This window comes from Trachemys scripta, chromosome 17 (assembly GCF_013100865.1).
Source record: "Trachemys scripta elegans isolate TJP31775 chromosome 17, CAS_Tse_1.0, whole genome shotgun sequence".
In the NCBI taxonomy this organism is placed as follows: Eukaryota; Metazoa; Chordata; order Testudines; family Emydidae; genus Trachemys; species Trachemys scripta.
In genome coordinates this window covers 17,745,248-17,769,241 of record NC_048314.1, presented here as the reverse complement: position 1 = coordinate 17,769,241, position 23,994 = coordinate 17,745,248, and the positions used below count along the sequence as shown (strand labels likewise).

The 23,994-nt window shown below is 45.2% G+C and overlaps 1 protein-coding gene across 1 annotated transcript in view; it reads left to right on the top strand.

The window, feature by feature from the left end:
- VAV2 (vav guanine nucleotide exchange factor 2) overlaps positions 1-23,994 on the top strand; it is a 258,067-nt gene that overhangs the window by 220,037 nt on the left and 14,036 nt on the right. Inside the window, exons 11-22 of the mRNA XM_034752021.1 lie at positions 1,835-1,930; positions 2,385-2,453; positions 7,129-7,215; positions 9,797-9,882; positions 11,731-11,863; positions 13,545-13,654; positions 14,360-14,461; positions 17,793-17,881; positions 19,356-19,372; positions 20,088-20,109; positions 21,821-21,948; positions 22,201-22,275. Of these exons, the coding sequence (XP_034607912.1) occupies positions 1,835-1,930; positions 2,385-2,453; positions 7,129-7,215; positions 9,797-9,882; positions 11,731-11,863; positions 13,545-13,654; positions 14,360-14,461; positions 17,793-17,881; positions 19,356-19,372; positions 20,088-20,109; positions 21,821-21,948; positions 22,201-22,275 (1,014 nt within the window). The remainder of the gene's footprint in view (positions 1-1,834; positions 1,931-2,384; positions 2,454-7,128; positions 7,216-9,796; positions 9,883-11,730; positions 11,864-13,544; positions 13,655-14,359; positions 14,462-17,792; positions 17,882-19,355; positions 19,373-20,087; positions 20,110-21,820; positions 21,949-22,200; positions 22,276-23,994) is intronic.

Below are 23,994 nucleotides of genomic sequence, written 5' to 3'. Positions count from 1 at the left end.
CCAGGAAGATGAAATCACTCCCTGCCTCTGTCGTTGGGGCGTTCTGGGCCCGATCGAAAGCTGGGGGAGTCTTTCCATTGACTCCAGTGGGCTTTGGATCAGGCACCTATGTCATTGGTGCTGAATTTCTGGCAGATGTTTGTGCTGCTGGAGCCAGGTGCATTGTGGGCAGTTTCCACGCACACTCTGGCAGCTCCTGCTCTGGGTCAGCCCAGCCCTTCCTCCCGCCGATGCTCCAGTCTTGTGCCTCCCTTGAGCAGAGATTTTTGGACCACGTTCAGTTCTGGCATAAGCTGTTACAACCTATTGAAGTCAATGGGGACATGGGCCTACTTACAGTGACTCGGCGTTGGGGACTGAATTGTTCTATCTCCTGTGTTGTGTGCCCAAATAGCTCCTTGGGGAAGGACAGCGAGACCACCAAACCCATCTTCTCTTTAGAATCATAGAATATCAGGGCTGGAAGGGACCTCAAGAGGTCATCTAGTCCAACCCCCTGCTCAAAGCAGGACCCACACCAACTTAATCATCTCAGCCAGGGCTTTGTCAAGCCTGACCTTAAAAACATCTAAGGAAGGAAATTCCACCACCTCCTTAGGTAACCCATTCCAGTGCTTCACCACCCTCCTAGTGAAATAGTTTTTCCTAATATCCAACCTAAACCTCCCCCACTGCAACTTGAGACCATTACTCCTTTTTCTGTCATCTGCCACCACTGAGAACAGTCTAGATCCATCCTCTTTGGAACTCCCTTTTCAGGTAGTTGAAAGCAGCTATCAAATCCCCCCTCATTCTTCTCTTCTGCAGACTTTACATCAATAGGAATCTGTATCGCATGGGCTACCAGACGAGGGATGAGCTCTCTATCTAGTCTAGACACTTCTGTGGCCCCCACTACGGTGGTAGCTGAGCTCCTCACAATCTTTAGTGTATTTGTCCTCTCAACACCCCTGTGAGGTAGAGGACCCAGAAAGGACAGGCTCCTTGAGCTGCTATTTGTTTCCAGCTGTAATTCCTGTTTCGTTCGTGATGTTAATCTCAAATTGCTGGGCTGCCTCTGCATGTTATTTTATTGTCCACAAATGGCCTGTGATTCACCGTGCAAATGCAATAATGTGGTTACAAACTGAATCCCTTTTTATAAGCCCCGCCTCCTGGCTCTCCCATTAAAATATTACGATCCAGATTATGTCCAGTCCCCACGGCGCTGCTGCTGTGACCTCTAGCTGTTCATCCATTTCTCCTTATTTAATTACATTTCCGCTTGTTAGCAGAGCCTATCTCTCTGCGTAGCCTAATACACATTGTATCCGGCCCATCGCCATGCATTAGTCTTACAGTTTAATATTGTCTGGGATAAGGGAGACATGCTCTCTTTCTAGGTGGTCCCCCCCTCTAGTGGATTTGGGGCAGTCGCTCACTATGTCCCAGTCACTACTTCCCCTCTTTGGACTGGTACGGATTCCCATCAGAACCGACCAGTGCTGCCCCTGAATCAGCTGGAGTGGTCACTACTTGAGCATTCTGAAACATGGTGCCACTCCTCTACTCCCCTGGAGGCTGGGTAGTCTGCTCCCAGCACTTCTGTCCCCTGCCTGGAGAGAGGAAGCAAGGGACTCAGACCTAGGTCTCCCAGAACCAGCTCTGCCGGAGTGGAAGTGAGAGGCGGGACTGTGTACATGATGGAACTGGGACATCCATCCCAACCCCAGTGCCCCTACTGGAAAAATTAGGAACTAATAATTCATTGTGCTTTGAGAGTTTACAGAAGCAAAACAAAGCGAATTGAGAAGAATTTTTTCCCACCTCTCCATTGATTTTATTTCATTGTTAGGAATGCACATTAAAGGTTCAGGATGGGAAGTTTAAATTGCAAGATCTGTTGGTGGTACCAATGCAAAGGGTCTTGAAGTATCATCTCCTATTAAAAGTAAGTGTTTCAGAATCAAAATTTTCTTTGCGGTGGCCGTTCTTGCCGTAGCATCTCTGGGCTTTTCCCGTAGCAAATGGAATCAGCAGAGCGAGGGATTTTTTATCTTTAAATGAAATAATTACTACAGCTGCTTAAACACAACATAATGTTTGTGCCATCTTTTAAAGTACAATGACCAAGGGTAATTCCGCACTCGTTAGCCATGAGAGGCAGTTAATGAATATAAAATAATCTGATTATGTGTGAAATTCCTCCCGTCAGCTCAGTGTAACAGATCCACCAAGAGCTTTGCTGGTTCGTCTCCTTATGGTTATAGCTGCTGACTGACTGCCACAGCTTCGTTGCTATATGTGCACAGTGGCATGTAGTAATTGCTTGTATTGTGCGCTGTTACATGAGGTGGGCAGTAGTGTGTGAAACTTTCCTAACATGCTCAGAATATTTTTTGCAGGAGCTGCTCAGCCATTCGTCTGATCGGCCAGAAAAGCAACAACTCAAGGAAGCTTTGGAAGCCATGCAGGTAGGAGATGAATGCCGCACTCCACCCGCAGGGAACGGGTAGAAGCAGCATGCCCTTGAACGTTAGGCTGAAATGATGGAGATCAATCAGGGTCTAGACTATTATTATTTATCTGTGTTACAGTAGCACCAAGAGGTCAATGCCCCATTGCTTTAGGCACGGTACAAACACACAACAGAAACCATTCCTGCCCCAAAGAGCTTAAAACCTAAAGACTTATTTCTTCAAAGATAGTGATGCTTGCGAAGAGTTCAGACATAGCCGTTTCAGATCGCTCAGCTTGGAGGTGTTAAGATTCCATAAACATGCTGCTTCTTTTCTTTGCAAAAGCTGCAGGGAGAGATGTGTGTCACTACTCAGGTGCAATACTTCTAGCTGCGGGGGGAAGGAAGGTCAATTATGTATAGCAAAAACTTCAGAGGGAAAAGTGTAACACATCCGGGCAGAGGAAAGAGATGTCTTTTCCTTTAGGATATGCATATGCACTCTAGTAAGTCATTTCACAACAAATGCATAGTTGGCACCATTATCTCCTCTCCAAAGCACAGTGGGAAGATGGCATTGGTTGGCAATTTTGCACTGTTAACCATTGTATGTAGATGTACTGTGACATTCGACTCTCGCTTTCACCAGTGTAAATCTGGAGTGACTCCATTGACGTGTGTGGCGTTACTTCGCATCGACATCAGTGTTGTGGAAATTTGTCCCTCTGTGTTTGTGTACCGTGTCTGCATGGAGCATAGCTGGGGATGCACCATCATCCAGATCCGAATACCACTGAGTGGAGTGGGTTGGGATTTTTCCATCTAAATTGTTTGGGTCTTTCTGATGGAAAACGTCTTTCTGATGGAAAACTGGAAATTTCTGTGTGTTTGAAAGTTTGTGAGTTTCAATGAAAACCTTGAAACCCCCAAATTTGAGAAAAATCACAACACAAACAAATGCATTTTCGTCACAGTTTTCTGTAGGTTTCTCTGGTTTTCCAGTCATGTAATTCAGAGCGGAATCAGCCTGTAGGACCAGTCATTAAACCCAGATTGTCTTCATGACCCTGTAGAACATTTACCACTGAGCTGCCCTCTATGTTCTGAGATCGCATTGTTTGTTTTCTGCCTCTAAGGATCAGCTTCTTTTCTAATGACGCTGCGTTTCCTAGGACTTAAGTTGAGTGACCTTTTTAGTCATCATCCCTGCTACCCAGTGCATCCAGAGCTGGTATGTAGGTCATGGGAACATAAAGGTTGTTTGAAGGACATTGCAGTCTGATCTACTGCTGCTAACAGGCACTGACCTACCTTAATTCTCTTCCATTACAAAGCTAAACTTGTGGGTTCCACCGAAGTAGTTTTCTAAAGCCCTTCTTTCTGCAACATGAATTATCTAAGTGCTGCCTATGACTCCCTGAATGCTGTGTGGGGCTTCTTACCTTCCTGACCAACTGTGAATTGAAAGTTTGTTTGGTTTCGTACTGCAAGGATCAAGAATTACATCCGTCGTGCCCAAGGCTGTTGCCTGCTATGTGCCTTTGACTCCTGCCACAGTCAGTGGGAATTAAGGATTCCCAGCACTTTCCAGAGTAATGCCTGGGGGGGAGGGGGAACGGTCCCTATTACGATATAGGGCCTGATCTGAAGTCGATGGGCGTCTGTCTATTGATTTCAGTGGGCACTGAGTCAGACCCATAGAGCTTGACTCGTTTTGACTATTATCCCTGAGAGTTCTCCCATTGTGTTGGAAACTTCAACCAATGTATGGGTGGGATTGGGGGGGGGGGGGAACTACTCAGGTCCATGGATAGACAGAGATTTATAATATAAACCTGGATGGTGAGCAAGGATTTAAATGGCGGGAGAGGAATTGGGAAGGAGACTCTTTGAAAATAAATCAATCCCTTAAATATATGGAAAGAAAGAGTCATGACGTGTCCTTCCCTTCCCCCACTTTTCACTGTCTGAGAGTATGTCTACACTGCAGAAACAAAAGACCCATTACAGCAAGTCTCCGAGCCCGGGTCAACTGACTCGGGCTCACGCTATGGGGCTTACAGCAATGTAGATATTCTGACTTAGGCTGGAGTCCAGGCTCTGAGAGCATCCCCCTCGCTGGGTTCCAGAGTCCTGGTTCCAGCCTGAGCCTGAATGTCTACATTGCTATTTTTAGCCCCATCGCGTGAGCCCAAGTCATTTGACCTTGGTTCTGAGACTTGCTACAGTGGGTCTTTTTTTTTCAGTGTAAACATACCACGAGTGCTGGTGTGAGCTATTCCTCCCCACCTGAAAACTTCTCTGTTCACTGGGCGATTAGTGAAATGTGGGGATAGTTTAAAAAAGGGAGAGAGTCACAGAGACATTTTCACGCATTGCAGGATTCTGTCTTCCCACTATTTGATTCCTTTGGGGGCTGTGTGTTTTTGAAGAGATCAGGCTTTGTTGATTAAGATGCAATGCTAATAATAAAAAATCCTGGCTGTGCTAAAGGTTGTGTTTTCTTTATAAAGCTGCCAGTAGCCATCAGACAGGATCGTTTGCTTCCATTTTCACACCATCACGAGGGTATAGATTTGATTCAGTGTTGGACTTGCCATGGTCACAGGAAACCTCAAAATTTTACTTTAATTGGTATGAAAATCTAGGCTTAGTTTTCAAATGGTTTATTTCATCTGGACTCTGGAGTCCAGCCTTGTTCATTAGCTGGACGATTCTAGCGCACCTATGCGCCAGTGATGGGAAACCCAGACATCTAGTTAGCCAAGCCTAGAGCTGAATTGTCCCAGGGGCTTCAGCCTCACTTCTGATTTTCCATGCATGGTCATTTGCATGAACTAGTACAAGGCAATGGCATCTGTGCAAGATTTGCACATGTAAGTCTTTAGCATACACAAAATCCCATCGCCTGGGTGCACAGTCTTGCACACAAATCACTGCGTACAACGCAAAGGTTGCTTTAATGCTTGTTACCTTGTGAAGGAGCCCAGTTTGCACATCTGGTCAAGCTGATGGTTCACTGTAGATCTCAAGGCTGTGTTTCTCCCATGTTTGCAAGATGGCCTGTTCCATAGGAGGAAGCAAATGAGAAGGGAAGTGGCTTCAGGTGACTTTGACATGCAGGAGAATCTTACTTCACCTGATCACTTTGCCCTTTTTCCCCGTCCTAACTGTTACCCATTTAAATAGTCAGTGTTGGTGTTATGTGATGTTATATAACTATTGTCATTTAAGATTATGATTATCATCTGTGATTAATCCTTCTTATGTTGGAAAGCTGTAGAAAGTTTGCACCCGAGGGGATGTCTTGAAAAATTCTGTGGTGTTCAGATTTAATCCTAGCTGACAAGAATTATAGTTGAGGGAAAAGAGACAGAGGCATCTAGATGACAGGCCATAAATATATTAAAAAATACTGTTAAAGATGTAGTAAGAAATTTAGTGTGGTGGAAGGGTTGGAGAAGTCTTTCTCTGCCCTCTGGGTCAGAATTCAGGTAACTGGGGAACTTGGCCGGAGAATGCAATAACCAGGAGAAATCTGATCTCTGTAATGCAAAGACACACTTGATTACTGTGACTATTTTCAGCACAGGAATAGTTCCACTAAAGTTTTCCCTTGTATTGGAAGAATTCTTTTACGGATGTCTTAACCTCTGACATCCCAGCTGTAAATGGTTATGTGCACTCAGGGCTCCCATCGTTATTTTGCAAGATGCTTTACCTTTATAAGAACTCCAGTGGTATCGCTGAAATAAGCCCCCATCCAGCAAAGCACTTAAGCACGTGTTTAAAGTCACATTGAAGTACGTGGGAGTACTGAAATGTTTTTAGGGGTTTGCTGGACTGGGGCCATAGTGCTAAAAAGTTGTCAAGAGGCTTAGGAGCAAATATAGACATGGTCCTTGTCCAGCGTAGCTTACTGTCTGTTTAGTGAATATATAGACAGAGGATGGTCAAAGGTACAGTGGTTAAGAATGTCTGGCACGTGCCTTTTGCACTAGGGTGATGATGAATGGAGTGAAGAAGGAGTTGAAAGAAAAGGGAGTGTTGAGGTGGAAGGCACTGCGTGAGAATGAAGGAGAATGAGAAGAGTCAGAAAGCTCTCTATTTTCTAAGAGTTATGCTGGATGAAACTTGAACGTCAGCTCAGGAAGCTGCTGAATGGAAAGTCAGGACTGTGCTTTTAAAGATTTTCTAAGTCCGTCATACTTTCTAATGCTAATTCATCGGTGGAGTTGCAGCGCCTATCTAGGTATTTAACAAGAAAATCCTAGAAGGGCACATGGGAAAGGATGGAGAATGTTTGGGCCAAGATGCTTAAGGAGTCTCGGAAGGGTTGAATGATACAGCTGGCAGAATATTGAGCACTCTTGATATATGTGAGCAATGTACTGATGCAGGGATTATAGACAGTGATACCAGACACGCTTGGGTGGCTTGCTTACTTGGTTTTAATTGACTGATTCTTGTTTTAAATCCAGCAGAAATATTTTGCGCTAGTTCTGAGTTCCCCGATTTGTATTTTCTCCGACACACAGTCAATGTGCTAGTTGGTTGGTTGATTCCCACAGAGCTGCTGATATCTTCACTTTCTGAAGTGACTCCTTAAGTCGAGTGTTTTTGGTTTTTTTAAGGATTCTTGATTAGAGGGGAAACAGAAATACTGAATCAACATTTGTTTTTCTCTTAAGGACTTGGCCATGTACATAAATGAAGTCAAGAGAGACAAAGAGACCTTAAAGAAAATACGTGAATTTCAGAAATCTATAGAAAATTTGGTGAGTCTGAGAATCTTCTCTTTTCCTCCTAGCCCCCAACTTTTTATTTTATCTTTATTAACATACTTGAACTCTCCAGACAAGTATTAACAAATTTCACTTATCACCTGTACTTATCTTTAAAAGACCAATTTGTATTTGATCAACCTCTTCTTATCTGTGTATTAATTTTGTTCAAATTCCAAAAAATGGAACCCATACATTATAAAATCTATTTGATCCTGATGTGGGACTGTCATTTTTTTCCATTGAAAGGATTTCCCGTACTTTATTTCTGCATGCCGCTAATGTTGGGGGACTGTCCTTTTCCAAAAATGAATTCTTGCACATCTGGCTGCTGTTTAAAATGTTTTTATTTTGCTGTTAAGCGGGTAGAGAGAGGAGATGAATAAACATTTTTATGAACAAGAGTATAGCCTGATATACAAGGGAAAGAGCAGCACAAGTAATATATTCCTGAGCACAGAACTCCAAAAATATGGACCAGACATCTATTTTTCAAACCACATGAGGGACTGATCTGCTGAAGTGCAGCTGAAATCAATGGGAGCAGAGTACACTCCGCACCGTGTACCTCTCTGTGTTATCCTGAGTCCGGAGGACACTGTCGACTTTAATAGATGATTCTTTAACAGACTTGAAACAGAATCCCTAGTTTTCAAGAGAAACCTGAGAAAACTCCAAAGTGGGATGTAGGCCATTCCAGCTCATAGGTTTTGATTGGAACAGTCATAAGTCATGAACTGTATGAGAAATGAGATGTGTGGGGCTCTTTAAAAATTGGAATGCGAATGGGTACTTTAAGCATCTGCTTTTCCCTGCTACAGTCTGAGAGCTGGTGTGACATGCAGAAGATGAAATGTTAGCAAAGCAGTCATTGCTTGCTTCAAATCAATCCCACACACGCTCTGCTCTGTGTTTAATTTCGTTTCTCAGTAGCGGATGTTATGGATTTATTCTCATTATGTATACACAACCCACACAGCACAGCAATGAAATAACCACAGATTATATGCACAGCTGTATACAATATGTATTTTTCTGGTCAACGGTGAAGATTCAAGACTTTTTTTAATAAAAAAAGAGCACTCTGTAGGTGGAGTGTTTCATATCACTCAATAACAGTGCTGTATTGAGTAGCATTTGCAAGGGCTTGGGGGGGCGAGAGAGATTCATGATTGTGGCCTCTGAATCTGCCCCAAATCTCTGGTTTTGGTTCCAGATGGGAGCCAAAATTGGAAGACCTCTATTTTCTGGTTCCAGTGCAGTTTCAATAGAAAACCTCCCGAGAGTAGCTGATCTCATGAGATTTCTGCCACCCAGAGTGGAAATCTTGCAAAAATTACTTGACCGCTAAACTTTTGCACCCAGATCCTTGACTTGACTTGTCATCAAACCCAAAAACTAGCCTCAGGGTTCTAACACCACTTCTAGGGCCGTTTTCTGTGGTAACTGTCGCCTATTGGAATTCCATCTGGCTTTAGGTGATACTGTTTATATGAACTCTGCCACTCAAGATAGACCCCACAGTATAATCTTACGCCAATGCACCTTCTCTATTTACTGAGTCTTTGGCATGTTCTCCCTCTGTGTATTCAAGTCCATCCCAGCTAACATAACTGGTGAGGCGATTCACGTTTTGGTGAGTGGCGGTTCTCTCCTTTGCTAGGGGCCCATTTTGAAATCTGAGCTGGGTTCATAGATTCATAGATTATAGGACTGGAAGGGACCTCGAGAGGTCATCGAGTCCAGGCCCCTGCCCTCATGGCAGGACCAAATACTGTCTAGACCATCCCGGATAGACATTTATCTAACCTACTCTTAAATATCTCCAGAGATGGAGATTCCACAACCTCCCTAGGCAGTTTATTCCAGTGTTTAACCACCCTGACAGTTAGGAACTTTTTCCTAATGTCCAACCTAAACCTCCCTTGCTGCAGTTTAAGCCCATTGCTTCTTGCTCTATCCTTAGAGGCTAAGGTGAACAAGTTTTCTCCCTCCTCCTTATGACACCCTTTTAGATACCTGAAAACTGCTATCATGTCCCCTCTCAGTCTTCTCTTTTCCAAACTAAACAAACCCAGTTCTTTCAGCCTTCCTTCATAGGTCACGTTCTCAAGACCTTTAATCATTCTTGTTACTCTTCTCTGGACCCTCTCCGATTTCTCCACATCTTTTTTGAAATGCAGTGCCCAGAACTGGACACAATACTCCAGTTGAGGCCTAACCAGCGCAGAGTAGAGCGGAAGAATGACTTCTCGTGTCTTGCTCACAACACACCTGTTAATGCATCCCAGAATCATGTTTGCTTTTTTTGCAACAGCATTACATTGTTGACTCATATTTAGCTTGTGGTCCACTATAACCCCTAGATCCCTTTCTGCTGTACTCCTTCCTAGACAGTCTCTTCCCATTCTGTATGTGTGAAACTGATTGTTCGGGTGTTGGTGGGGGAGGAGGGGCTTTATTGCCCTTTGGAAACTGTCTTCTTTGTTTCTTTACGTTTTGTGCCACATTCAGAGACTTTTTGGGTTCAGAAATAAAAACCTCTCATTGCTAACATACGTTTTGCTACCCGCAGCAAGGGAAACTGGAAGAATTCGGGAGGCCAAAGATAGACGGTGAACTGAAAGTCCGTTCCATAGTGAACCACACCAAGCAGGACAGGTGAGTGAATGAAGAAACAAAGAAGTGGACAATGAAAAAAGACAATGTTCTCCCAGAAAACCAAGTTACAAGAAACACCATTCCAAATGCTAAGTGCAGCGCAGGGCTCCTTATTGCTATGCACTTGGGGTAGTGTGACCAGATGTCCTGATTCAGTCCTGATATTTGGGGCTTTGTCTTATATAGGCGCCTATTACCCTGTCCCAATTTTTCACACTTGCTGGCTGGTCACCCTAGCCGGGGGCTCTAATACAGCTTAACATCTGTCTTAGAATCATAATGGGTTTAGATCCATAGGTCATGGGCTCAGTCCTGGCTCGTGCTGACTCACCCAGGGGCATCGCCTTACGCTTGGTGGCTGGTATAAGAATTTGACCTAGGCAGACTCCTGAGGTTCCCTGACCAGGGTGTGTGCGGAACCTGCAGATAGATGGCGTGGCTTTCTGTCCCCCTCTAGTGGCTGAAGCACAGAGGTTTATATCACCTACAGTCTTTGAGCCAAAGAAGCTTGGAGAGTAGAAGCTCTTGCTTTTAGGTGCAGAGGCTTCAGGTTCAAGTCCCATTGCTGACAACCCAGCTGGGGGTGTTGCATTACACAGAAAAGACGGGATAATCATCCCGTCCATCCTTCTGCCAATGCAGGATTTTTCCTACCATACATTTTGTAGTGCGCTGGCCAATCTAGTTTGAAGAGGCCCGATCTTCTAGAGATAAGAAGTCAGAGCTTAGTATGGATTTCAGCTCTCCGCCTCCCAGCAATTTAGTGTGTTTGAAAGCAGGTGTGGCCCATTATAAGGAGGTGACAGGTAAGCTGTGAAATTCATCTCTAGGCCCAGGTTTAGATGCTGACTAGCACTCTCCCAAAGCCTGGAGGGTGTTCACTTCCAGTGTTTCTCCTCAGGCCCCAGTCATATATCCCACAATGCCCAGAGGCAGAAGCTTTCAAGTCTGATGTTAAATCATAAAAAAACTGGCAATTCTAGAGTCCACAAGTTTCATCCACAGTGAAATGCTTAGGTTGTTTTTTGTTACTTTAAAACTCATTGTTTGGGGGGCTAAAGCTCTCTTGGGCTTTGCAAATGCAAACTCTTCTCTGTTCCGTTCAGATTCACTGCCAACCTGCGGAATTGTAGGACGTGTAGTTAGGTTTAAAGCCACTTACACTCATTTTGAGCACTGCAGAGACGGCACTCAGAGGAAAGCCCTGTCTTCTTTTTTTTTCTGCAGAGTCAAATAAAGCTATTGAGGGGATTGTGTGTGCTAGGTGAACCTTTCCAGTGGTGATTTCAGGGTGTCTCAAACAGAGCTGGGGAGCTTTTTCCTGTATGATTACGAAGTACTGTATGTTTCCTGGAGGTTACTTACAAGTGAAATATACAACAGCTCTTGAGTGCTCTGGTTTACAGTTAGAAGAGCCTCAGGAAGCAAAACTGACATGTCTTCTCACTACGTGGCCTGTCTATGAACCACCTTTGAGAGCTCTATCATCACAGGAGTCAAACATTTTCTTCTAAAAAGAACTGTTGTTCTGAAGTTTTTCCAAATAAACAAACTGAAGGTTAATTTTATTTTTCATCGAGTCCCTTGCCCTGTAAGATGATCTATGGGCCAAATTGTCTCCCTTATAGTCAGTTGAGTGACACCAGAAGGATATTTGGTCCTATGTTTCCATACGTTTCATCCTCATTAATTTGGTTGTTACTTAGAATTGCATTGACACCGAGCACTTTCAATGTTAAATCATTATATAGCTAGCAACGTTTCACTGTCCTGACCGGGGAATCCTCTCCGCTGAGCTTTCTGTGAAAGGTGTATATATAATTAGATGTGGGATTTGGTTTCTGGCAGGTATTTATTTTTGTTCGATAAAGTGGTGATCGTCTGTAAAAGGAAAGGATACAATTATGAGTTGAAAGAAATTATCGAGCTGCTTTTCCATAAGATGACCGATGATCCCATGAACAACAAGGACATTAAGAAGGTAGGTGGACAGAGCAAGGAACTGGCTTAGCTCTCTTGGACAGCTTTTCATACTCATGCAGGTCAGTGTCCTAGGGCACCTCCTCTCCCATTGGACTTCTAAAACAGAAATAGCGCTTGTAAAATCTGGACAATCAACCCTTCGATTTCAGGGCAAGGAGCTTAGAAATGGGAGGCTGAGCTGGGTCCCCGGACCTGGGGCCTGCAAAAGAGACCTCGAGAAGTTAGAATGACTTGACTGGAATGGGGGAAGCTGCTCTGTTCTTTTAGAGAAGCCACTCTCAGAGAGAGTAATTCACAGACAAATTGGAAAGGATAAAAATGACCTAAATAAAAGAATGGCGGATGGGGAAGAATGAGCAAAACATACACATGCTTATTCCAATTCACACATCCGGGTGCCTGGGCGTTACTTGTGTGTGTCTCATTCCGGGCTCCAAGCTTCACGCTCCTCGTGCCTCGGTGCATTTTACAGAATACTAACCTAGTATTCTAGACTGCAGATCGTGGCAAGCACAGCGGCTCTCGCGCTCTCAAGCACTAGCTCCTGAGTTATCATTGGGAGAGGGAAGGTGGGCCGGGTGGCCAGGTTTATCATTGCCTGTTGTTCAGAAGAGCTAATGGGAGTGGAACCTCCAGCAATAAGTGTTCTGGAAAAGACATCTCTAATGGTTACTCCTTCCTAGTGCTGCGTGGGAGTTATCAATACTGGAGTTCAAATCTCCCGGTGGAGAGTGCTGTTTCTTTAAAAATGGCTGACCCAAAGGTCGTGGTGGAAGCCTTGGTCTGGTGGGATCTTTGTAGCTTCTTGGACCTGTCCCTCAGCAGACAACCCTCCAAGCTGTAGAAAGTGTCTATTTTTCAGGGTTAGCATGGATATGGCAGGCTTTTTGCATTGGGTACACTCTTCTAAACCAAGTTTCTCTATCAGAGATGCACATACTTTGCCTGGTTTTGGGCTGAGGTGATGACACAAAGGAAGATCTGCATCCCAGTAGACTCCACAGCTTAGCAGCTTTGGCCACCCCGTTAGTGTGGTACAAAATGTACAGGATAGCAACAAGGGAGCTGTTGTGCCATTTTGAAAATAATTGGTGGTTTTGCTGCTGTGATGTTGAAGAGAGATTGCTAGCCTTGTTTTTTAATGAATTGTGTTTCCACTTTGCTCTCTTATGCTTTCTAGTCTCATGGAAAAATGGTAAGCAACCACGAGATCCACTTTATTTTCTTTAACATTGTAGTGAACTGGCTAGTGTGTATATGCACCACTGCCTTCTGCAGGGCAGGTTGGATGTGTGTCATAGGCTCTATATTGCTGATGGTGAATGGAGAGTCTCCTTTAGCTTTAATGGCAGGGACCTGAGCTTTTTGGAGCTGCAGGATCTGGGTTCTTTCCCATCTGCTGCCATGAAATTCTGGTTGATGATGGTGTGCACCAGAGTCAACCATTAAGTCATTTGTTGCAAGGTACAATAGAGATGCAAAGCTGGTCTTTGCACCACTTTCTTGCTTTTATCACCAGAGAGGTCCATTGTAACCACAGAGGCAAGTAAAACAGATGACAAATGGACCTGAATTAGCCCCTCCCCCGCCCCAGATGTTGTTGCTTAAGCATTCAGCAGACAAAGAGGTAAGGGTGAAAGAACCAACATCTGATCATTTATTTTGATTTCCTGTTGCAGTGGTCATATGGGTTCTACCTGATTCACCTTCAAGGAAAGCAGGGCTTCCAGTTTTTCTGCAAGACAGAAGACATGAAGAGGAAGTGGATGGAGCAGTTTGAAATGGCAATGTGAGTGTTTTAAGCTTCCCTGCAAAAATCATCTCTGGGTACACATCATTGCTGCTAATGAAACATGGCCTGGTCAATTCAGTTGCTAGTTCTCAGAGCCCAGCGCTCTGATCTGCAACTCTCACTGACTTCCATAGGACGTCCATGCACAAAGGGCTTCCGGAATTGGGCCTGATGTGATAGCATCTAACCAAACAGTTCATGCAAAAAGCGTGTGCAGGGAAGGTGTCTATAGAAATTGTCACTTTGGAAGAAAACCTATGGCATGCAACGTTGAGCATGTATTTGACCAAACAACCGGAGTTAAAGGCTAAAATCTGCACAGATAGTCAGCACAAGGGCGTGGCATCCTATTTAAGCCCTATTTTGAGGACATAAGTAGTGCGTAGGTCTCATATTGGCCTTCTGTACAGTGGTGAATTCTAGTTAATGACTGACTTAGGAGGGAAAGACAGGATCATGTGTGAATAGATCAATGAAAGTTTAACGCACCACACATAACCCTCTCCCAACCGCTAGCCCCAAATGATTCTCTAATTCTTTTACTCTTGTGCGAGATCTTATACCATGCTTTGTGATTTCAAAACTTTGACTGAAATCCAGACAGTAGCTGCAACCGTAGAACTCAGAAAGTCTGGCAAGGGCAGGTTGATACAACTTTGGGGGTTTGTCTTTTGTTTTGATTTTTCCCCTCTTTGGAGATAGGTCAAACATTAAGCCAGAAAAAGCCAGCGCGAATCACCACAACTTCCAGATGTACACGTTTGAAAAGACGACCAACTGCAAAGCGTGCAAGATGTTTTTAAGGTGAGCAATGCTCTTCTGACTCTTCCAGATGAAAACTTTTTTTAGAAACATGTCCATTTAAAAAAAAAAAAAAGAGTGTAATTGCTCATTCATCATTTCCCTGGTCTTTCACCCAGTCGAGAAAAGATGTGAGATGGGCAGGGCTAGGAATCTGAGATTCTCTGACTTACCGCTTGTCAGCTGCGGAGTTTCAGGCTATGGTGAATTTGAAATCCACGTTGGTGATAAAAGGCCCCTTCGCCCTGACCCGGGAGGACAAATTTGGGTGGGAACAGACTGTGGTTTTATCAGTATTTCATGCACACACCTGCCCAATGTTAACTGACAGCTGTGCTGTGTTTGCCACTCCCCTCTCTGCCCCTAAGATGGAGCCATCTTTGTTCCGCATTTACTCTGACCCACAAAAGGGGGGATTTTCAAAGGCACAGTGGGCAGAGAGGTACCCAACACCTGCTGAAGGTCAATGGGAATCCCAGCCTAAGCCTTTCCCATAAACCATGTCCTCATGTCATTAACCGGGATGTTAGCTCTGCAGTATCACGGTCACACGACTCAGCCACTCCCTGTGTGGAGCAGTTGGGCCCATGGGCGTCTTCCAGCTCTCCGGGCCTGTGGTTGTATTTGAACTATAGATTTTTGACTCATTAATCCGCACCAAGCCTGGCTGTCTTCCCACTTTGGGGGCAGCCCACTTACTTGACACCCCTTGCTGTCGCATCGCAGACTGGCTGATCCAATACAGGTACCACCAGGAGTTCTCTTGACTGTTTCCCCATCCCCAAACCTGGATTCTGCATAGCCTTCCATCCTCTGGGGGACTCCATATTCAACACAGTGGGTCCACTGTCTAACACGGGGGTTCTCAACCTTTTTCTTTCTGAGGCACCCCCAACGTGCTATAAAAACTCTGTGGCCCACCTGTGCCATAACAACTGGTTTTCTGCATATAAAAGCCAGAGCCAGTGTTAGGAGGTAGCAGGTAGGGCAGTTGTCTGGAGCCCCACGCCACAGGACCCCACAAAATGAAGTTCAGCTTCAGCCTTGGGTGGTGGGGCTCAGGTCCCTGGACTTCAGCCCTATCTGGTGGGGGCTTCAGCTTTCTGCTCTGGGCCCCAGCGAGTCTAACACTGGCCCTGCTTGGTGGCCCCCCTGAAACCTGCTTGCATCCCCCTGGTTGAGAACCACTGATCTAACGGACATTTCACGGGGACACAATAATGGGAGACTGTCATGTGTGAGCTCTTTGTGACTTAAAATTCATACTCCTCAGCCCTTTGGCTAGATGTTTTCAACATCTAAAATGGGTTTGTCTTTTTTATTCCCTCTTTTCATTCTTTTCCTTTCCTCTGCTCTCAATTCACACCCAACTCCCAGACTTCCAGCTCACCTCTGCTGTATCGCATAAATGACCCTAATGCTCAGGATAGCCTCGTAGCTACGGGAGCTATCAGTCCATGCCCCTGCCCCATTGCTATGGGAAAGCAGGTATAAATATCTGGCCATTTGACAGGAAACAGAATCCTTTATGCATCATTGCAGAATTTCTGCAAGGAGCAAGAATTCCTGGCCTGAGGCTATAGATAAATCTTGCATACAAGGACCATACGCTGAAGCTATAACCTGCCCAGGGGGGCTGCTTATTGCTTGGCCTACCCAATGGCTAATGAAATTATCATTAGCTCCACAAATGTTGCATTAAGAAACTCCTTGTGCATATTGAATTGTGTGCATTGTCGCTGCTGGTCTTTCTATGCTCTTCTGAGAACCTCTCCAGGAGCAATCTTATGGGATTGGTTTGGAACATCAATAACATTTAATAGCTAAACCAATCAGGATTCAAATAAACACTGTATCCATGTGGGTTTTTGCCGTACAGTCCTGCAAGCTCGTGATCTGGTACTAATGACAGGCTATCATTTAGTAATAGGTCTTTGCACTTATGCTGCATGATTTCATAGGGGAAATTTGAAAGCACATCACAAGAAATTAGGTTTCAAAAACCACCTCCCCATCTCTGCCTCCTGAGGTTGGCTAAATCCTATTATCCCCACTTCACAGATAAGTAAACTGAGGCACAGGGAGGTTAAGTGATTTACCTAAGGTCAAGTGGCAGAGCTGGGAATAAATCCCAGGAGTCTGATGGTTTAACTACACCAAAGGTATGTCCTCCTTTCAGTGTGATGCCCATCAGTGGCAGTATAACGTCATGCCTAGTGAGGATTTGTCTATATTGACACTGTAGGAGAGTCAGGTTCTTTTTAAGCACAGATCATACACTCTCCTCCGATTTGTTCGTGTGTTCCCACTGACCAATTTGATATCTTTGCTTAATCCTCCTCTGCACAAAAATACCAATGCTTATTATTGGGATTTTAGACTCAATGGAAGTTTTTATTGAATGAATTTGACCTTAGAATCCTAGAATATCAGGGTTGGAAGAGACCTCAGGAGATCATCTAGTCCCACCCCCTGCTCAAAGCAGGACCAATTCCCAACTAAATCATCCCAGCCAGGGCTTTGTCAATCTGGGCCTTAAAAACCTCTAAGGAAGGAGATTCCACCACCTCCCTAGGGAACCCATTCCAGTGCTTCACCACCCTCCTAGTGAAAAAGTTTTCCCTAATATCCAACCTATCCAACCTTCCCTGCTTGAAAATGGCTGAGATTTTAGGCCAACATTATGACGTCAGCTGTAGAGCCTTCTGCAGATGTACAGCAAGCTCAACTGGGAAATAGGGCTCTGTGTTGACTTTTGGCTTTTATCAGGTGGTGTTTGGCCTTCCCTAAGGGTGTAGCGTTCATAAGTGGATGGCTTGCAGGGATGGTACAGGGGTAGGGAGTCTACTCACTGTTAAGTCACCAGCGTGAAGCTCCAGGTTAGAGGTGACTGCAGGTTACCACCTGATGAGTCCGGGGCCCCGACATGAAATGAGCTGGTGGTTTCAATCCGCTTCCCAGGGGGGACATGCCCACGTTGCAAAAGTCACGATTGTCGTTGGCACAGATACACCCACATGGGCCTCCATCAGCAGAAAAGCTGAGGAATGAAGGAAGGAGACGGCTGAGCTACCTAGATGTGGGTCCTACCAACTCAGAGTAGAGGCACATTTCCTTCCTAGTGCTCTTATTCCTGCAGGTTGGATACACTGAAGGATTATCCATCTGGCACCTTTCACATATGTTAGTCACTAGCAAAAAAAAAAAAAAAATAATAGTAAAAAGTTTACAGAATAAACTATCATGCAAGAAGTAAAACAGGTAATTGGGGAGGAATATCAAGGAGGGGACCGGAATGAAGAAAAATCGTAAATTTCCACTTCTGTTTTCACAGAGGAACTTTCTATCAGGGCTATCTTTGCATGAAATGTGGAGCAGGTGCTCACAAAGAATGCTTGGAAATTATTCCTCCCTGCAAGATCAGTAAGTCTTTTGACATTCTAGCTGTTTTTAAACGGGCTCGGTTTCTTGTGAATGATCTGATAGACAGAAGTTGTTTTCTTACTAGCACTAAATGTCATCCACTGTTTTATGTCCATTTCTGAATAGATTAAGAAATTTTTGTAAGAGTTTTCCATCCACTTCCTAGTATGGTAACTCACTGTGTGTAGCTCTTGTGTGCGTCTGGGTATGTATGTGTATATGTATATTCTGACTATTTCAAGTAGTCCCCTGTACTAAATATACATACATTTCAGGGGACTACTCCGAATACAGTAAAGGAACATAAAGCCAGCAAGCAAGTTGGAAAGATACTTAATCCCTACCATGCATCAGGTGGGATCTTGCAACCAACTTTGACTGATTCATAGAATCATAGAATATCAGGGTTGGAAGGGACCTCAGGAGGTCATCTAGTCCAACCACCTGCTCAAAACAGGACCAATCCCCAGACAGATTTTTGCCCCAGATCCCTAAATGGCCCCCTCAAGGATTGAACTCACAACCCTGGGTTTAGCAGGCCAATGCTCAAACCACTGTGCTATCTGTCCCCCCTAAAATAAATCTCCCTGCAGGCAGATTCGCTGAAGCTAATGTTAGAAGAGACTTACTCTAGTTGGACATGAAGTACAGGATATATAGATCTGATTTAGGAGCAATCTTGAGATTCCTACCCGAACAGATGTTGACTGGGAAGCTGCAGAGTTTGGCTGTGGGTTGTGGGAGGCAGAGGGGTAACGGAAGGTAATTTACTGCATTGTTTAATACCCCTTCTTGGCTAAGTCGTGTCAAATCAGTCTCTGAGAAAACGAAGTATTCTTCCCTCCAGGTGAAGGTAAAAGTGTTGCCGCTTAGAAAGCAACAAGGATAGGGAAAAGGGACAACAATGAAGGAAAATTCCATCAGACCACCTAAGTGGGCAGGGGGAGGGAGGTGAGAGAGTGAGTGTGTGTGTGTATGTGTGTAATGGAGACAAACAAATAGGCTGTCAGTAGATGGCTCCATGGGTTACTATATTTACATCTGCAACTGCTCTGATGTGGTGGTGGGGATGCAGTTCTTAGTCTAATTTCTAATGGGCATTTGGGCAATATAACCACACGATGCTCTTTCTCTCTCTCACCCCCAATCCCCCACCACACACACAGCCGGGCACAAATCCGCAGGGCGCGGCTCAGGATGTGTTTGTTACCAAAGCGTTGTTTGCAGGCCTGAGGTGCGTTGGCAGAGCTGGGTGTGATTTGGGGCCTGATCCACAGCCCAGTGATGTGGATGGAAAGGTTCCTACTGACTTCAGTGGGCGTTGGAGCAAGTCTGTAGTGCCTCACTTTTGGTCCCTTCTGTCAAGATGATGAGGCACTGTAGTCACTTGAGTTATGCCGTGGAGTAGAGGGAAGTGCAAAACAGAGGGTTGTTTCCCCCTAAATTAACCAATTATTTTAACATTTATTTTCAGGCTCTCCAGCGGACCAGGTACGTTTGTTTAACAAGGCTCTCATTCCCTTCTAACTCCCTGTCAGGCAGGGGCTGTGGGGGCATCTGTGTTTCACTAGTCCAGATTGAATTACAGCTGTGAGCTTTCAACTAGCCCTGGAAGCAGCATGAGCCTTGGGGAGGGTCCCCAGCAGTCACTGCGAACGTTACATTGGATAATATCCGTGTCACAACATCCTAGGGACCTACAAGGAGCTGATCACCCCCAATTTCCTTTCACTTCTGTGGGATTTTGGGGATCTGAGCACCTCTCAGGATAAGTGCTGGTAACAGATGTCCTTCATTTTAGACCAGAATTGGCCTGTTCCACATGGGCCTTGCCTGTCATTTGTGGTGATCACCGTCAGATGTGCTGACTCACAATGCTGCAATGACTCTGCATTCTGAACTATCGTAGATGGAGAACTTGGGCAGAAGGATAAATTTTCACCTCAGTATTTCCCCTGCTAAATTGCGATGGTTCCTCTTACAGAGAATGGAAACCTTCCTGTCCCTAAAGTGAAGAATTATGGGTAGATACAGCATGATATGCCCCTTGCCTTAGGAAAAAATTGAATCTGCACAGGGAGCTTTGCAGTGATCAGGGCAAGAGCAGAGGTTACTATGGTACTTAAGGGGATCTTATTTTATCTTAAACTTATTGCAACTGAATGTATTTAAATTGAACATAAACTATTTTTCTCTCTCTTTGCAGGACTCATTAAATACAGGACCTGGTAAGGGTGATGTTGGTGTTTTGTAAATGGGTAACGTAGGGGAGGCAGCATTGGGATCTGGTTCAAAGAGGTTGATGATGGCAAATTTTGGAAGCGGCTCTCATACAGTGTTTGCACCTAAAGCCTGGTCTACACTTAAGTTATACTGGTACAACTATGTTGGTTAGGGGGGTGATTTTTTGCCAACATAGTTATGCCACTAAAACGCTACACTTATACTAGTATGAAGGTGCCTTATACCAGTTTAAGCACTCTTCTACCAGTATAACTGCATCCACACTGAGGGGGGGTGGTGGTGGTTGTTTTTTGTTTTTGTTTTTTGCTACTTTAACAGTACCAATGTAGTTAGATCCGCAGAGCTACATCTCTCGGGGTGTGAAAAATCCACATCCCCAGGAGATGTAGTTAAGCCAAACTACCTCCGTTATAGACAGCACGAGGTCGATGGGAAGAATTCTTCCGTCAGCCTAGCTACTGCTTCTCAGGGAGTTGGAATGACTACAGTGATGGGAGATCCCCTCCCGTTGCTGTAGTAAGTGTCTACTCTACACTGAAGCACCACTGTAGCATTTTAAGTCTGGGCATAGCCATATTTAAAGCAGCAAAACTTTCGTATGTAGACAAGCCTTAAGAAGCCAGGAGACTGGGGTAACCCTCATTCTGCTCACAAGCACGTGCCCTCACAGTTACTGCTGAGATTGAGGAGGATGGTCCAATGGTTTGAGCACTAGCTTAGGACTTGGGAGATCGAGGCTCAAGTCACTGCTCCACCACACACTTCCTGCGTGGCCTTGGGCCAGTCACTTAGCCGCCTCTCAGTTCCTATGTGTATCATGGGGCCAACAGCACTGCCCAGTCTCCCCAGGATTGTGAAGCTAAATACATTAAACATTGGGATGTGCTCAGATACTCTGGCAGTGAGGGCTGTATAAATGTGGTTGTATTGCGGTGGCGGTAACTCACTCTGTAGCTCCTAGAGTTCTCTTCTGTCAGCGTCGCCATTCACTCTGGTCCTGGTTACATTTTCCCTTGTTCAAGATTAATGCAGACCAGGGCCCTGGGATAGTCCTGAATGCCCCACCTTGCACGAAAAGACCCAACTCCCTTTTGTCCCTCTTTCACTTACAGGAAAGCCCGTCCTGGGGGAAATGTCCTCCTAATCCAAGCTGGCGACATGAACATTTTGAACATGAGCATGTTGCTCCCATTAGCTGCGGGGTGGGGGTGAGGTAAAAGCAGCTGTAAAGAAGGGGGCTAAGATAAATATTGTCAGTTGAGTGCGGCAGGGGAGGCATCTTTAACACATGATCATTCACAGCACAGAATGTCAGTCCCAGGTCCCATCAACAGTCAATGGGAATTGGGCGCCTAACTCGTCGTCCCCTCAGAAATCCCAGTCTGTGTCACTCAGCCTGTGATGACCCGCGCGTGGCTTGTTGTTGCCCAATTAAAGCCTGCCTGAGATTTCACAGTTCCAAGGCAGGTGCCATCTTTGCAGCTGGGGTTCAGGTGGGCTCATCGTTATCTGCCCCCAATGTTTTAGCTTGCCAGATGCTCTCATGTTAGCCATGTAGCTTGAGCAAATCAAGGCGCCATGCCATAAGCATGAATGAGCTACGCCGGCAAATCCTGACTGCTAATATTCTCTGGGTTAGTGGCTCACAAGATGGTCTTCTCGTAACAATAGGTTTTGTTTCCTTTCTCTTTCTAGGTCCTAAAATGGTGGCCGTTCAGAATTACCATGGCAACCCAGCTCACCCAGGAAAGCCGGTGTTAACGTTTCAGACTGGGGACATAATAGAACTGCTAAAAGGGGACCCGGATTCGCAGTGGTGGGAAGTGAGTGAAGTTGTTCTTTGGAAATGTTCAGAAGTCCTTACACAGAGGCTACCAGCTAGTCATAAAGTTTTTATTTATTTATTTCCCCCTTTGCACTTTTATTCACTGGAGTTTGCCAGCCATCATCCAGATAAATTCTCTGAGGCATATTTTCAGCTTGTGTCAGGAAGACATAACATACAAAGTTCTCCGAAACTGGAGCAAAGAATCGAATTTCTTTGGCACAGTGCTGATGTTAATCTTTATTTACAGGGGAGGTTAATGCAGACAAAGAAGTCTGGTTATTTTCCCAGTTCATCGGTGAAGCCCTGTCCTGTGGACGCTAGGGTAAGTGCATAAAAACAGACCGGAGCCCAACACCCCCAAGGTTGGGCATGCTCAGGTTTGGGGGGGGGGGGGTTGGTTTGGGGCCCATCCCCTAAAGCAAGACGACTGAAATCGTGGACTGTACACCGGCATGCAGCTGGAGTATCTCTGCTTATTGGAGTCACTCCGGATGTAACTGGTGTAAGTCGCAATTGGGAGCTGTCTTCCTTGCTGTCGGGATTTTGTCTGAGATGGGTGAATATTTCTGCTCAAAATGGGCAAGTTCATCACATGGTGCCGGCTTGGATGGATGCCTTTCTCCAGAGCGTAACTTCACACGCTGCTTTGCCTGGGACCTCCAGCTATGCCTAGGAGAGACGATAGCACCTCCTGAAGTGTGAGTTTTGCCTGCAGGCCTGGCTCAGTCACGGAGGACTGAAGAATGTGCTGGGGGGAGATTTCTAAACGGGGCTCAAGGTCAGTCAGGGACACTCGATGGAGTCTGCAAATTATTTCACTTAAAGGGACACAGCCATGCTTATTTATCAGGCTAAAAGAATTACCTTTGATGGTGCTTTGTACCTTAATAGTGGCCCAGCCTTGAAGACTTCTAATGTGTTGGGTGGGTGTGTTAATGTGTAACCAAGTGAAGTCCCATCTATTAATTTAATTTTCCATTTGCTGCCAATTAACCGAAACGGAGCCTGTGCATGTGAGCCATTTGCTAGCAGTTATGAAAGGACTGGAGGAGTGTAGATCATTAGCACTTACCCAATAAGGGGAGCCTGGTATTCTTCAGTCCAGCCCTAAACCCTAAATTTGACCCATACTGGGTTTAGGGGCTTGATCTTTCCATTAACTTCTGTGGGCTTTGGCGCCCTTCGAGTAAATGAGTGAATTCTCTACTCGCGCTGCACAGCCATTTTAGATGTCCTGTGCATATTGTGCGCTGTCCTTAGTGTAACATGCACTTCGCTTCTCCCTTAGCACACTCTTCCCAAACTCCTATTGCAATTCCCCAGCTCCTTGCCCTTGCACCTTTAACTTCTTCATTCCTTTAAACTGCATTTTAACGAGTGCTTTAGCACAAGGATGTGTGACAGCCAGAAGTCAGGGACTAATTTTCCAACCTCGGCTTCTTTCCAAATATGGGGTCTTCATTCACAAACCCCACCGCCCAACTCAGCCGTGCTCATTCTCTGCACCCAGGCTGGCACATTTTAGGGGAGTATGCCCAAGCCCCGTATAACATATTACTTTACTAACGTATCTTTAGACTGCAGTAAATGCATTCTTCCTATTCAGGCTTTACACGTAACCCACGCAAATGCTCCTCTCACTTCCCCATTTAAACCCTGGCAATAGCCTTTTGTCTGCTTGGGTGATGTGCTTGGCTATGTCTGACCCAGATGCCAACTCCCTGACCTGTTGGCTTGTATAATCTTTAGACCACAAGCCGTGCTGCCATGGGGCCAGCATTGGTCAGGGATAACTTCCAGTGACTCATCTGCCCCCCTCCACCTTACCTTTGTGCTTGGACTAAGAAAAAGATTGTCCCAGAACGTTAACAGAAATAAAAACGGGTTGAGGTTGTGGAAGGAAAGATGTTTTCAGCCAGTGGGCAATGCAGTGTGGTTCAGTGGATAGGGCACTGCACTATCCTGGGAGTGTAGAAGACCTGGGTTCTCTTCTTAGCATCACCCCTAGCTTGCTGCGTGACCTTGGGCAAGTTTGCTTACC